Source organism: Myodes glareolus, chromosome 5 (genome assembly GCF_982192425.1).
Source record: "Myodes glareolus chromosome 5, mMyoGla1.1, whole genome shotgun sequence".
In the NCBI taxonomy this organism is placed as follows: Eukaryota; Metazoa; Chordata; class Mammalia; order Rodentia; family Cricetidae; genus Myodes; species Myodes glareolus.
In genome coordinates this window covers 20,708,924-20,724,268 of record NC_142030.1, presented here as the reverse complement: position 1 = coordinate 20,724,268, position 15,345 = coordinate 20,708,924, and the positions used below count along the sequence as shown (strand labels likewise).

At 39.3% G+C, this 15,345-nt stretch overlaps 1 protein-coding gene across 1 annotated transcript in view; it reads left to right on the top strand.

Annotated features, from left to right (window-relative positions):
- Spta1 (spectrin alpha, erythrocytic 1) overlaps positions 1-15,345 on the top strand; it is a 73,322-nt gene that overhangs the window by 25,902 nt on the left and 32,075 nt on the right. The window contains exons 19-30 of the mRNA XM_087906103.1: positions 1,422-1,639; positions 2,427-2,519; positions 4,328-4,465; positions 6,407-6,558; positions 7,619-7,805; positions 8,631-8,732; positions 9,286-9,377; positions 10,371-10,515; positions 11,118-11,299; positions 11,652-11,751; positions 11,851-12,048; positions 13,195-13,338. Coding sequence (XP_087762229.1) covers positions 1,422-1,639; positions 2,427-2,519; positions 4,328-4,465; positions 6,407-6,558; positions 7,619-7,805; positions 8,631-8,732; positions 9,286-9,377; positions 10,371-10,515; positions 11,118-11,299; positions 11,652-11,751; positions 11,851-12,048; positions 13,195-13,338 — 1,751 coding nt within the window. The remainder of the gene's footprint in view (positions 1-1,421; positions 1,640-2,426; positions 2,520-4,327; positions 4,466-6,406; positions 6,559-7,618; positions 7,806-8,630; positions 8,733-9,285; positions 9,378-10,370; positions 10,516-11,117; positions 11,300-11,651; positions 11,752-11,850; positions 12,049-13,194; positions 13,339-15,345) is intronic.

Genomic DNA, 15,345 nt, shown 5'->3' with positions numbered 1-15,345 from the left:
TTTTTATAGATATTCTGAAAGCAAAGCACTGGGAGTTTATTCTAGGGTTTAAAATACATATTTGAATTTATGACATTTTAACCTCAGATAGTACAGCATTTTATTTGTAATGAAACATCCTTTAGTGCATTCTTCCATTTCTCTCTTTTTCCTGCTATTATACATTTTAATTTTGTTACATCATAAAATCTTTCAATGTTTTAGCATTATTTTTACTTTAGATTTCAATTATCTTTGAATAACATTGAGAAATAAGAAAGTTCTCTCCATATATTTACCGCTTCTGCTGTTCTTTGTTCCTTTGTGCTGGTTGGGATTACTATCTGTACTGCTTTCTTTCTACTTGATGAACTTCCTCTGTCGGTCCTTACAGCTAACCATGAATCCCTTTGCATCTGTTCATTTGACTGTCTTAATTTATTTTACATTCATTTTTTCAAGTGTATTTTCATTACATGTCAAAGTAGCTTCCTTAAAGATGTAAGTATGTTACCCTCAGAATCACAATTTCTGATTTGAAATCTGATTCTGTCCACTGTCTATCATCAATCTTCTTTTCCAGGCACCTTAAACTTTCCTTTTTATCACTCATATTTGTTTCTTCAGTTTGACAGTCATAGGACCTCTTGGGTCTTCATTGTGATTTATCAGACAGATTGTATTATTGAACTATTTAAAGATAATCTAGTACTACAATACTATTCTAATGACTCTACTTTGTGTTTATCATTTCTGTTTATCGAGTTCTAGTTTTAACTATTTGCAGATTTAGATGAGTCCTAAGGATGGTGTTATGGCTGCCTTCACATGATTTTTCATTGTCTCTTTGCATGTGTACAAATGAGGCATCAATCTGACATCCAAAGGGACATGAATGTCTTTGAAGCCACGACTCTGTGAAGACCTTATCTCTTGTATTCTCTTTCTCACATATTCTTGAATTTTCCATTCTCTATCTCAACAACTAAGGTATAGCTTGGATTAGTGTCCTAGCATAGAATCTCCAAATGATTCAAGGTATAAGCTATATCCTTAGGACATGTCTCGCTTTTTCCTTTTCTTTTATTAATGCTCTAAAAATCATTATACTTCCCATATTGACCTGTTTTCTACTTTTAACGGAAAGTGGAGATCTTGCTAGTCCTTCTGCTGAATCTAGAGAAGAAATGATTTTCACCCCGAGTCTTACAGCACTGGCGGGTGTTTTGTTTTTGTGTCTGTTTGTCAGCTCATCCCTACTCATTCCCCATCACATATATACATCGATACTCCACCTATAAGACATACCAGAAATTCTATTGTAATCCTGACTAAATTCAGCATCATCTTGCCTATTTTCTTTTCTCCAAGGTTTGATGAGGATTAGAACATGACAGCTATGAACGAGGGTCATACTCACTATATCTGTACCTACTCCATAGGACACTTTGCTGCAGAAGACATAGCATCTAGGGTTGAGAGCTTGAACAAAAATATGGAGTCTCTCCATGCACGAGCTGTTAGACGGGAGAATGATCTCAAGGCCAATGTCCAGCTCCAACAGTACCTGGCGGATCTGCATGAAGCAGAAGCATGGGTTAAGGAGAAAGAACCAATCGTCGACAACAAAAACTATGGAGCTGATGAGGAAGCAGCTGGGGTAAGGTGGGAAGGAATGGCCATGGTCCAGTGAACACTTACCAAATTCCATCAAATTCTAGATTATCTGATGCTTCAGCAGTGATTATTTTCTTTTTGCCTTGATCTGCCGTGATATACCCTAAGTTAGCAAAGGTACCAAAAGAACATCACATTTTTTTCTAATGTCATAGAAATCTGTAGATCCTATAAAGAATACCTAAATCAAAGTCTGTCATCAAAGATCTACATCTGTCTTGGTCCTATTCTAAACTTTTCAGAGTCACCCTGAACTTCTATAAATTAACTATTCCTTTAAAATGGGCATATGATTTTTTTAATTGAAATGAAATCAGACAGACAAGTTGGGATAGGAGGAACCTAAAGGATCAGACATTTGCCGCTATGATTTGGTCAGTGTCATATAGAAAGCCTTTATAGACTTCATTAGCCTTAGAAATAGTGTGTGTTTTAGGTTTTTCTGATATGAGTCCTGCAAAGTAACATTACCCATATATTATTGTCCACAGTTGCACCCTGTCACCGTTGTGATATGTCTTGGTTAAAAAGTGTGTAAGTCTTAATTAATTTTGATTTTATCAAATACTTTGAAATTGTTATTCATTTGTTTACTGAAATTTCCTCGAGTCTTGCAAATGCGATATGAAAAGGAGTTTTCTAGTATAGAAGTAAGCGATTAAACCCAATCGCATAATCCATTAAAAGATAATAGTAGCCGAAGCGCCTCCCTGGCAATCTTGCTGTTTCTCTGATATTTGCTCTAATTATTTTTCCATCAACAAATGCAGGCCCTTCTCAAGAAGCATGAGGCCTTCCTGGTGGATCTCAACGCATTTGGGAACAGCATAACGGCTCTGAGGGATCAGGCAGAAGCCTGCCAGGTAAGAAGTTCTGATGGTAGCCACATCACTCACTGTAGATGTAAAGCAATTCTCTTCTTACTACAGATGAAAAGGAATTCTTTTGCTTACTCCTCTTTTATTTTTTCCCTTTCAACAAGTAAGGAAAGACTTACAAAGAAAATACTAGCTCTGTAATTATTTTAGGTAAGAATTCTAAACTCTATGTAGCATCTATAAAGATATATGCCAAAAGAAATTTTCAGTAACTATGAAGTTTGGTAAATATACATCTTGACTTTTTCTTTCGCTCCTTTTGATCTCCTTTATCCATGCCTTTCACTTGTACCCTCTTAATCTCCTTGCTTTGTGACTTAGCACTTATTTGAATGACAAGATTTATTAAATATAAAGATGCAGGTTTTGATTTAAATAGTCATATTAGAAAATTAGTTTGTTAAGGGATTTTTTAAAAGCCTATGTAATACATGCATAAACAGAAAAAGAAAATGGGACCACAGTAGAAAAGAACCTCTGTTCACATGAAACATGAGTGCCAGGAAAAGAATACTTTTATAATCAAGATGTGGAAAGGCTATTTTATAGCCTATAATCCATGAGAATTGATGCTCAAAGGCACAGGCCATTCAAGTATATGTGAGAAATGGGATGAAAGAGGTGATCAAGAGTGATGAACTTGGAATTAACTAAATGATAAAAACAGCTTGCTGTGTACGAGGAAAAGAGAAATATATATTCCACATATGCATGGATATGGAATTATTCTAAGGAGAGATTGAGAGTTCGCACGCTCAGACTAGACACACACTGAGCATGGCAAGTCAGCATAGGTTGACAGCATTCCTGCTTGCCCCTGTACCTGGCTGTACCCAGTGGGTGCCCGGATATAGACAGATAGATGTGTCATATATCATGAGGAAATGCAACAGGTAAGGAGCAATAAGTCAACGAATCCATAATAGGAGATTCGCCTTTAACACCAACCCACAGGGAACATGCTCAGGAGACAACACTGAACAGAATTTAAACAGAATATGTATCCTGGAACAGAGCGATCTCTGTAAAGAGAGAGACATTTTAATAATATGCTATGTTTATATTCACAGTTTTTAAAATTCTGTCAATTTCTCTATGCTGTATGTTGTAAATCTCTAAAGTAAAAATTTCATGATTCCTTAACAAAATGAAGGCAAGACCAAGCAGGTGGGGAAACCTGTTAGTGAAGATTAAGGGAAAGTAGGAAGTGAGGAGAGTTTATCATGTTCTCAAGTTTCTGAAATGTGGTCATGTGCGGTCCTTTTGAATCTGCACAGAGAAGTACATTGTTTCTCCCACTAAAGAATAGTGGTATGTTGCCATTCCACCCAAGGAACAGTAGTACATTGCCTCTCCCAATAAGAACAGTAGTATATTGCCCCTCCCACTAAGAAACAGTAAGTATATGACTCTTTCCACTAAAGAACAGTTGTACATTGCTGTTCCCTCTAAAGAACAGTATATTGCTCCTCCCAATAAGAACAGTAGTATATTCCCCTCCCATTAAAGAGCAGTCATTTATTGCCCCTCCCACTAAGGAACAGTGCTTCTGACAGAATGCCTATGTACTGGTGATTGTGTTCACGTTTTCCAATCTTCCAGTTTTCTGATAGGTGCTTCAGTGGCGCGGCATCCCTGAGGATCACCACTGTCAGACTGAGCAGCTACATCAGAACGCCAGCTACCTTCTCGTGGGAGGGGCTGGAGGGGCTGGGAACTGCCAACTACTGGTGAGCTGTACAGGGAAAGACTTCAAGTGTGTAACTGACATCTGGTTTGTTTGTTTACTCCAGGAACTGCAGGCAGCACCAGTGGATGAGGCTGGTCGAGAAGCTAGAGTCATAGCTCTATATGATTTCGAAGCCCGAAGCCGTAGAGAGGTCAGCATGAAGAAGAATGATGTCTTAACTCTGCTCAGTTCCATCAACAAGGTGATTTTTGGTTTTAACTTTTTACCATCTGCAACATGGCTATGGCTCTTCCATAGTTCTCTCCTAATTCCACCAGATAGGTGGGATTTTGTTTGTTTGTTTTTTTTTGTTTGGAGGGTTTTGTGTTTTTTTTTTTTGTTTGTTTGTTTGTTTGTTTTGCCTTTTGCCTTTCGGTTTTTAAAGACAAGGTTTCTCTTACAACCTTGGTTGTTCTAGAACTTGTTCTGTAGACCAGGCTGTCCTTTTAGGCACAAAGATTCATCTGCCTCCCCCTCCTAAGGGCTGGTATTAAAGGCATGTGCCACTACCGCCTGGCTCAGATAGGTGTTTTAATGCCCAACATTTAATCCTTTTTCTCTTAAATAATTTATTAAGTACTATTTTTCTTAAAGTACTGTACAAGAACAGAGAGATGATTAGATAGATAGATAGATAGATAGATAGATAGATAGAAGATATACCTTTGGAATTTTTAAAATTCCAGTCTTAATTTTAGCATTAATGAAACAATGAATCAAAAAAACTTAGGAAGATATATAACCTAAATATATATAAGGGTTAAGCAACCTTATGTTGTAGGAGCCCACTTATTTGTTCCCAGATGCTCAGCCCCAAAATAATCACACAGAAACTGTATTAATTAAATCACTGCTTGGCTCCTTAGCTCTAGCTTCTTATTGGCTAACTCTTACATCTTAATTTAACCCATATCTATTAATCTGTGTATCGCCATGAGGCTGTGTCTTACTGAATAAAGTTCTTTGACAGGGCTACATGGCTTCTCTCTGACTCTGCCCTTCTTTCTCCCAGCATTCAGTTTAGTTTTCCCCACTTAGCTCTGTTCTACCCTATCAGGCCAAGCCAGTTTCTTTATTAACCAATGGTATTCACAAAATACAGAGGGGAATCCCACACCAACCTTATGTTATTATTGTAGTTGCAGAACTAAGTTAATCTTTTCTTTCCATATCCTTGCTCATTCCTCTTCTGTGACAGAATTTCTATTGCATAAAACAACAACTTTGGGGTTAGGAGAATCCCCGATAAAAGGTGATGTGCCCCTTAGTCCCAGGCACCTGGAGGAATGAGACAGAAGACTCACTCAAACACAAACATTTGAGGTCAGCCTGAGCAACATAGAGATACATCATGTTTAAAGAGGAGGAAGAAATAAAGAAACAAAGGAAGGAAGAAAGGAAGGAAGGAGAAAGAAAGATAAAGGAAGGAGAGAGAAAGATGGAAGGAAGGAAAGAGAAAGAAAGAAATTTATCTTTAATTGACTTGAATTCTTATATGCATATAAAGACAGTGTTAAAACAATGAATGGAATTTTACAGTATGTGTTTCTTTTAAAAATATTCAACATGTAACTATTCTTCTAAAGATTTTTGTAAGAAAAGAAGAATTTTTATTTTTGTTACTATTATTGAAAATAAATAAATGTTTTAGAGAGGCAAGATATTTTCATATCAGAAACTCTAAGCAAATTACACTTCCTCTTTGCCTGGTTCACAGTTCAGAGCATTTTCTCTAAAAAATGAGACTTCAGAATGGTTAGTGTGCAAGCACTTGAAGAACTTGTATTAATGAATTTCAGTGAAATTGCTATATTTTAGTGCCTTGTAAGTGGGATGTGAGGAATCAGCTCCTATGTACTGCTACCAAACACAGAGACCATTACCTCAGGAAGGCCCGATTCCTGAGGAGCAGAGTGGCCCATCAGATATTAGATTTGTTAAGTTCAGGAGCAGACCTTAAAATTCCTGCAACTCCTCCTCGACCCTTTCTATAATGCATGGAAATTATGTGCCGTCTATGAGTGATATTTAGCCCTTAACAGCCAGCTGATCCTGTTCCTGGGGATTTGGTGAGAGTCGAAGCTTCTATGGTTTGTGACTTTGGAAGGATTAAGAAAGGAGTGTGAATTTTTCCTCCCTTTAGGACTGGTGGAAGGTCGAAGCTGATGATCACCAGGGCTTTGTGCCTGCGGTCTACGTCAGGAAACTGGCCCCCGATGAACTACCAGGTTTCCCGCCTCAGCGACGAGAAGAGCCAATCAACATCCCCCAGCTCCAGCAGCAGATAGAGGACCAGTAAGTTTGTGAGATGGAGGCTTTCATAGGGGCTGACAATTATTCCCTGCTTTTCTCTCACGGTCCTGCCGCTTTCAGTTTAGAGATGTAAACTCACATTTTAGTTTGTATATGAAGAAAGGAAACCCCAGGAGCATTAATTGTCCCAGAGTTGGACCCTTAATGAAGCCATGTCTTCCGACTCCTCTGCCAGCTTCCTTCTAAGTCTCCAGACATCCATAAGAATGTTGTATACTCCCATATCTATCTAGCTGGAATGGAAACTTCTCTCTTCCATAACAAGAAAGTGATGGCAAAAGACATTTTCCTCATCCATTGATATTTAAAAGATACTTAATTAAAATATAATTACACAGTTTCTTTCCCTTCCCCCTCTACCTCTCCCACATCTCCTCCCTCTAACTTCCCCATGTCCTACTGTTCTCCCCTCAAGTTGATGACCTCTTTTTCTTTGATTATTAATATATAGATGATAGATAGATGTGAAAACACGTAAGTAAAACCTGCTGCATATATTTTTGCTGTGTGTGTATGATTTCATGGCCAATCATTTTGAATGATTGATTTTGAATAGCCGATGAGGAGGCTTTTCCCTGGAAGAGTCTAATTCTTCCTCTCTAAGTTGTCATGAGATGATGTAGTTCTTTGTCTAAGGGTGCGTGACTCCATAGGGTTTTTTTTCCTTTCTGTATTAGTTCGTCTGTTGATAGTGTCATTGTTCAGGTCTTGTTTAAGAAGCAATTTCTAGAAGATACAGTCTCAGAGAAGGCTTCCAGGACCTCTGGCTCTTACAGTGTTTCTGTCATATCTTCCAGGATGTTCCCTGAGCCTTGGGTGCAGGAAACACTTCTATTTTTAAGTATAATGTTCTTCATCTGTCTGCTCTTAATGTCTGTTTTACTCCCATTCTATTTCTCTCCTCTTTTACTGACCTCATTTTGATTTGCTCTTCTTTTCCTTTCTATCCATTTCCTCTTCTAGTTTTCTCACCCTGACCCTCATTTGTTATGTTTCTATATTTTTCAACCCATTATTTTCCCTTCTTAATTCCTCCACTCAGATACCACTCCCTCCTGGACCGGGCAGAAGAGCGAAGACGACGCCTGCTGCAACGCTACAATGAGTTTCTGCTGGCCTACGAGGCGGGAGACATGCTGGAGTGGATCCAAGAGAAAAAGGCGGAGAACACTGGGGTGGAAATGGATGATGTCTGGGAGCTGCAGAAGAAATTTGATGAGTTTCAGAGAGTAAGCAAGAGGATTTTGTTTAAATGGTTTATTTATTTATTTTTTGGGAGGTGTTTGTTTCATATTTGTTAAATACCCTCCATGGTGTTTGAGACCTCCACAGTTAATACTCTCACTGATTGTTAATAACTAAAAAGCAAGGGCTTCTGAACTAGTCAAGTTAGCTTGTCAGCCTCAGTTCCTGGCTCTCCAAAATTTGCTAGGAAGTGCAGAGACCCCCCATGATTCTTCAAAATTTGCCCTGTGACATACTATAGTAATGAATCCCAGACTGAGATGGGATGTCACAGGACTCATGTGGACTCAAAATATGAAGACTTAGTTGAGGTAAAAAGAGATGTGACCTAATTTCACAGCCAGAAAATTACTATTTACCTCCTGAGAACACTTTCATCAATTTTTCTTCACTCATATTTATTCTATTATCTCAAATAGCATAAGTATAAAGCTGCTTCTTCCTGTCTCTTTCTTTTGTTACTCTTCATGCGGAGATATGCATATATATTGGCATGTAGACATATACCTGGGGTTTAAAATGTTTGATAATATAAATTAATACATGGAAAATAACTTAAGGAAGTTAAGATAAATATATACACTTCATACTCCAAAATTTGAAGGTTCTGGCAAGTATTAGGAAGCTGCCTGGTATCAGAGTGTTTAAGGGCACAGTGCGGTGCCAAATGACAGAGTAGTAGTTGTATCACAAAAGATGTTAACCATTTGCTTTAGTAACATTTAACTAAATGTGAGCCCAGGTGTCAGGCATGAATGGAAAGTCTAAGAAAAAGAGTTATAGTACTTTGGATGCATTTTCTTATCCAGGATCTAAAGAGCAATGAGCCTCGGCTGAAGGATATCAACAAGGTAGCTGATGAACTGTTGATTGAACAGCTCCTAACACCAGAAGGTGCTCACATACGGCAGGTAATCACAGGCTCCCTCCATTTCTCCTCAATGCCAGACAGGGTTCTGGAGTCCTCGTTTTACATTGGTTGATTTAACTTCATATTCCAAAGACCAGAGTGGAAAGGCAGTGTGAAACTGGTTGTAGAAAAGGCCAATGAGAGCAGACCATAAATGGTTCAGCTATTTTTATTTGTTTCAGAGAACTTTAATAACACAGATCTACTTACTGTTTACTTCTGTGTTTTCACACATAGTTGTTGAAGTGTGAAGGACAAAAAGTCTGAAATAATAAATTCGTAGTATCTTCAAAAGGCAGTATCAGGATGCTTAGGGGCTACATATGTGTTCTGTTGGTAATGGGTTATTGAACAAATCATGAAGACCTAATTTTGGATCCCCAGAACACATTTAACAAGCAAGCACCAAAGAACATGGTTTTCTAGCTTAAAACCATACAAGAAACAGAGCTGTGTGCATTCTAAAGGGCTAAAAGGAAAGCTGGAAGTGACTTGTCAGCGCTAAGCTGTCTGAAGAAGCTCTCTCACTAAAGCCACATGTCTACTTCTTTAAGGAGTTGAACACCCGTTGGGATTCCTTGAAGAGGCTGGCAGATGAGCAGCATCAGCTGCTAAGCAGCGCCCATGCTGTTGAGATGTTCCACAGGTAAGAACCTTCACACTCGGACGGTACTGCTCTGCTGCTGCCCCCGCAGCAGGTCTTTAAGTCTGGGCCCTATGAAGAAGAGGTGGTAGTAGATAAGCCTCTTCTTCATAAAGAGACAGTCTGCTAACAGACCAGATTTGTCTTCAGCAAATTTTCCTCACTGGACACACTAGACACCCCAAGATAATCAAGTTCAATATTCAATTGAGCATCACATATAATTTGAGATTTAGCTATCATTCCATAATAGAGAATCAAGTTTGAAGGATAAATTGGGTTTAAGTCATTATGTTCTTGAACGAGAAATGGAAAGAGAATGACAGAAGATATAACACCACTTTTTGCTATATTTTTCATTTTATTTACTCCTCTCTCATTCAATACGTTATGAATTCAGCTTCCCTTCCCTCCACTCCTCCCAGCTACTTTCACCTCCCTTCCTCCTCTGATCTACAGCTCCACCATTTTCCCTTCAAAAAACAGCAGGTCTCGTCAACCACTCAAGCCACTCCTGCAACCTTTGTAATGCTTCATCCTCACATCCACATCTGTACTAAGAAACACACACTTACGAGTAAATGATAAAGCAAACTAAAAAGAAACCAAATGCTTTCATGCATATGAATGTGGTTTTGATGGTGCAAAAAAAAAAAACAGAGACAAGGATGGTTGTAGCTGTTTAAGATGGCTTACAGTGCGAAAATATGAAGTGTATTGTTTAACCATGTGGTTCTGCAGTTAGTATGCTAGGTTCAAACTTGTGCTCCACCATCTGGTAGTGATAGCATCTTGAGAAATCTTTAAACTCCTGTGTTCTGATACATAGAATAGAAATAATAACAGCATCTATGTCTCTAGATCTAAGCAGCCTAAGTGCCAGTATGTCACAAAGGAAGAGAATGATGTTGAAGGTGATGGTGGTACTGGCTTTCTTGTGAGCCAGCCCTCTAGGACACATCATTCTCCTATGTTCTTCACTCTTTTGTGTTCCAGAGAAGCAGATGATATCAAGGAACAGATTGATAAGAAGTGTCAGGCTCTTAGGGCTGCTGACCCTGGTTCTGACCTGCTCAGTGTCCAGGCCCTCCAAAGGCAGCATGAGGTCTTTGAGAGAGACATCATTCCCCTGGGAGAAAAGGTGAGATGTGTGTTTTTAATCTTTCTCAATACTTTCTTCAAGTTGATGCCTGTAGCAATGTGCCTTTCTTTGGTTCTCTTGACAAATCCATTATTCTTAGACACTTTTTTATATCTTGCATTATATTAATTTTTGTACACTCTCTCTCAGGGGAAAAGCCATTAAAATATCATGCCCTATGTGCATTAATACAGGAAAAACTATTGAAATTTTATTGTCTAAATGAATACTTTAGAGAATATTGAGTGCATAGACTTGCCACCAACTGTGGAACCAAATGCCTAGGAGAAAATGAATATTCGTACCTAGTAGAACCAGACTATGTCTAGGTATTAGAAAGTTTTTCTTTGGTCATTAATTAAATAAGATTATTGCTATCTCAGAGCTGAAGAGGGAAGATTGAAACTTTCCATATACATTGGAGGCAACCTCTAACTTGGCATCATCATACAGAGCACAAAGAATGTTTCCATAGGAAGAATTAAGACCCAGGGGTTTGCAGAATTGATTTAAAAGGCAACAACAATGACAGAACAGCAAAACCAATTCTGTCTGGTTCAGAGAACCACCATGCTGCTATCAAAATTCTTCTGTTTGCCCAGGTGACCACACTGGGGGAGACAGCTGAGCGTCTCTGTGAGTCTCACCCAGATGCTACTGAGGACCTGCAGAAGCAGAGAAGGGAGCTGAATGAGGCCTGGGATACCCTACAAGGTCTAACAGATGATCGAAAGCAGAGTCTGAATGAGGCCCATAAGTTCTTCCTCTTCCTTAGCAAGGCCAGGTAAAGCTCAAAAGGCTGACATTCACCAGGCAAGATGGGCAGTTTCTACACATTGCCCTGTGTAGAAACCCTAGGAATAACCTGGATACACGTGTTATTCACTGTTGGTTACGAAGAATGTCTCTAAGTGTCATCTCCAGTGAAGCACAGAAAAAACCAGGCTTAAGGTTTCAAGCTCTAAAATACCATTTCTTTAAGGAATGTGAGTAAACAGGCTGAGTAAGCATCTGTAAAGTACATAATATATACTAGGTGTTGCCAGGAGATGAGTTTGGGGATTAGGGAATTTTTCCGCTGAGGTAGAGAAAAATAAGGACAACCACGATTGATCCTAATATATTTCTTTCTTCAGTGATCTGGAGAATTGGATCAAAGGCATTGGTGGCGTAATATCATCACCTGAGCTGGCTGAGGACTTAACTGGCACAGAGATCTTACTGGAACGACACCAGGTATCACTACTCACCACCGGTGTAAAACTCTCTTCCCGCTTCAGAATTTCCTCCAGTCTTCACCAGCACCTTCCCTCACCTCTCCTCCTTTCCCCACAGGAACATCATGATGACATGAAGGGAGAGGACCCCACTTTCCAGGCCTTAGAGGACTTCGGCACAGAACTAATAGACGGAGGCCACCGAAACAGCCCTGAAATTGAAAATACTCTTCATGATATTAAATTAAAGAGAGACGAGTTGGAGAAGGGTTGGGGAAACCGCAAGAAGATGCTAGATCAGTGCTTAGAACTTCAGGTATAGAATTCTCCATATAGTTGGGGGTTAGCTTCAGTTCCTTGACTGGTTTCAGATGTTGATTGCGGGCACTCACTGTATTAGACTCTGTGAGCTGGAGACGCCAGTGACTCTTGGTAGTTGCACAATGTACACTGTACTGTAGACTGAGCATCCTTATGTTCTAGTCTCTTGTTTCTGTTAAAAGAGACAAACAAGTGTCTATGCAATGGCTCAGTGGGTACGGCTATTTGCTGAACAACCTGATGAGCTGAGTGACATTCTAGAAGACATGTAGAGGGGGAGCTACTCCACAAAGTTGTCCACTGACTTTCCCGTGCACACCATGGAGCCCCCCCGCCCACAAGCCTCTCTCTCGTACATGAGCAGATGCGTTACTACTAATAATAATACATAATTGAAGTTTTAAAAATTAAAAGCTTTTTAAAAAGAGTGTGCAAACGATAGCAATCAGTCTTGTACATAAATGAGGTATTGTCTTTAAATACAGTTAAGTAATTAGCTGAAGGATTAGTTTTCAATAAGAACTTCTGTGTTCAGGTCCTAGAACTACAAATATCCTTAGACTGTGTTTCTTTACGTAAGAAGTACAGATAATTCTAATATAGGGGATTTTTACTAATAAAATAATGTATGAATATTTTGAGGATAAAGAGGAAGGGGTGATCATAATGTTTGAGGGAGTGTTTACAAATATCAGACACATCTATGGGTAATATTTGACAAAGTTTTAAAGAAGTAACCAGCTGAAAGTTAGACACATGGAAAATCTCAGAACTTAAATTGTTCCTTTAAGGTTATCTTCTACATACTGAGTTTGATGTCATCTGAGGCTAAGAGTCTGTCTCTAATTTTAAGAGGTGGGGGGAGATAAAGGAGAGAGCCAGTCAGTAGTTACTAGATGTACCATATAGCGACAGTATCCTCACATGTACTACATTTACTATGACTTATAAAATATGTAAGCAAACAGTAAAGTGACAGTATATTGAAGATTCATTAAAAGAATGCTTCATCAGAGGATATACCAGGTCTGGCAAGATGCTCTGTGTCATCGCCACTGAGAAGGGATAAAGTCACTTCCTTGGCCCCTGTAGAGTAACTAACCATATGTTTGCCTATGATTTACCGGTTCACCCCCTGTAGTTGTTCCGAGGGAACTGTGAACAGCTTGAGAGCTGGATGGTGGCTCGTGAGAATTCCCTAAGGTCAGACGACAGGGATCATTTAAGCAGTCTCCAAGCTCTGATGAAGAAACGGGATGATTTGGACAAAGCAATCGCTGCCCAGGTAATAATCAATATTAAAATTCCAGTACCAGGGGCTGGAGAGAAGGCTCAGTGATGAAGAGCGCTGGCTGTTCTTTCAGAGGACCTGGGTTCGGTTCCCAGCACCCACATGGCAGCTTACAACTGCCTGTAACTCTGCCTCCAGGGGATCTGACGCCCTCACACAGACATGCCTGTAGGCAAAATATCAACACGCATAAAATAAAAATAAATAAATCATTTTTAAAAATTCCACTTCCAACTATTGTTGGGAGCCATGTGGTCTAGTTTCAGATCAGCATATAAATGCTTGTAGAACGGGTCTCCAAGAGGCAAAGTCTGTCGAGATGGTCTCTCATTTAGCAAAGACCAGTGGACCTCAAAACAGCACAGAATACTGCTAAGACCACGCAGCCTGCAGCCACTCTTCTGTCTCATAATGTTGATGATGCTCTTGGCAGATTTTAGTTTCACTTTGTCAGTCGCTCATGGGACACAGATGGAAACAGTCCCAGAAACCCCACTTTTCCCTCAAACATTTTCCCTAAAATTCTTTGGTAACTGATTGTTCTCAGGTTTCTTATAGAAAGGCTTAATCATTCAGGACCTTTTATGTTAAAAAGGAACAGTTAGAGAATTTCAACCCATCTGTGTGCAAGCAGTTCATGGCAAATCACCCCCATGTCTGTAAACATGCTTTGTTAAGATTTGAATATTGTTATTCTTGAAAATGCAAGCCTATGTTTATCACCTTTTAGTTTTGTAAGGACAGGAGATGCTTGGCCCAATATTTAGCCAAGCTAACAAAATATTGAGCATTGTTTTTAGTTTAAAAATTGTTTTGATATAAAAGTAAGAAAAAAAACATTTATTTTTACCAGAGGTTAACCCTGGAGGGTGAGAAAAACATGCATTTTTTGAAGTATAAGTAAACATTACTTGAGGTATTCATATCCAGTCATTTGTGGGAAATTCATCTGGTGGGTAGACACAGTTCTTCTTTCACACTTTCACACTATCAACACTTTCACACTATCAACGAACCCAGACTGTGGTGCGACCACAACAAACTATTAGTAATAATAACAGATACTATATGCCCTTACCTAGTTTTCTGATTTTTAAGGCATTTTACTTTGCATTTGTTTCTCTTTAAGCATTGTTTTTTGGCATGTTAATTGTATGTCATAGTGGGTTTGCTATGACAATCCATGTACAAACACCATGTTTTGAGCATAGTCATCTCCTGTTACTTGTCCTTGTCCTCCGCCCACTCCTGCACTTGCTGTTTTCTCTCTCAGCTCACTCTTATTCATTCTACTTCCATATCTTTTTTTCTTTTCTTCTTTAATGGCCTGTGACATTCATGAGGTTGTTGACTGGAGCATGGTGTAAGTGTGTTTATACAAAGAAGAGGCCCTCACCAGTAACAACACCACAGAAGCAGATACGTCTCCTTCACCCACAGAACTATACACAAATCCTTAGGGAGGAGTTGGGCTCCATCAGTCCTGTCTTAGACAAACATCCTTTAGCAACTTCTTCTTCTTCTTCTTCTTCTTCTTCTTCTTCTTCTTCTTCTTCTTCTTCTTCTTCTTCTTCTTCTTCTTCTTCTTTCTTCTTCTTCTTCTTCCTCTTCCTCTTCCTCTTCTCCTCCTCCTCCTCCTCCTCCTCCTCCTCCTCCTCCTCTTCTTCTTCTTCTTCTTTGCTTTTTTGAGACAGGGTTTCTCTGTAGCTTTGGAGTCTGTCCTGGAACTAGCTCTTGTAGACCAGACTGGCCTCAAACTCACAGAGATCCACCTGTTTCTGCCTCCCACATGCTGGGATTAAAGGAGTGTACCACCAGCGCTCAACTGGGGACCCTAGCTTCTAGCTTTTGTACATGTGCTTTTGCATGGGTGTTGAACATGTGCAGAACCAGAAAAGTAGAAAGATGCCTATCAGAGAGGAAGGAAGATTCCATAGGCACACGTAGATCACATGTGATGTGAAAGTGAACAGGAATAAATACTGGGGGTAGAAAGCCTGA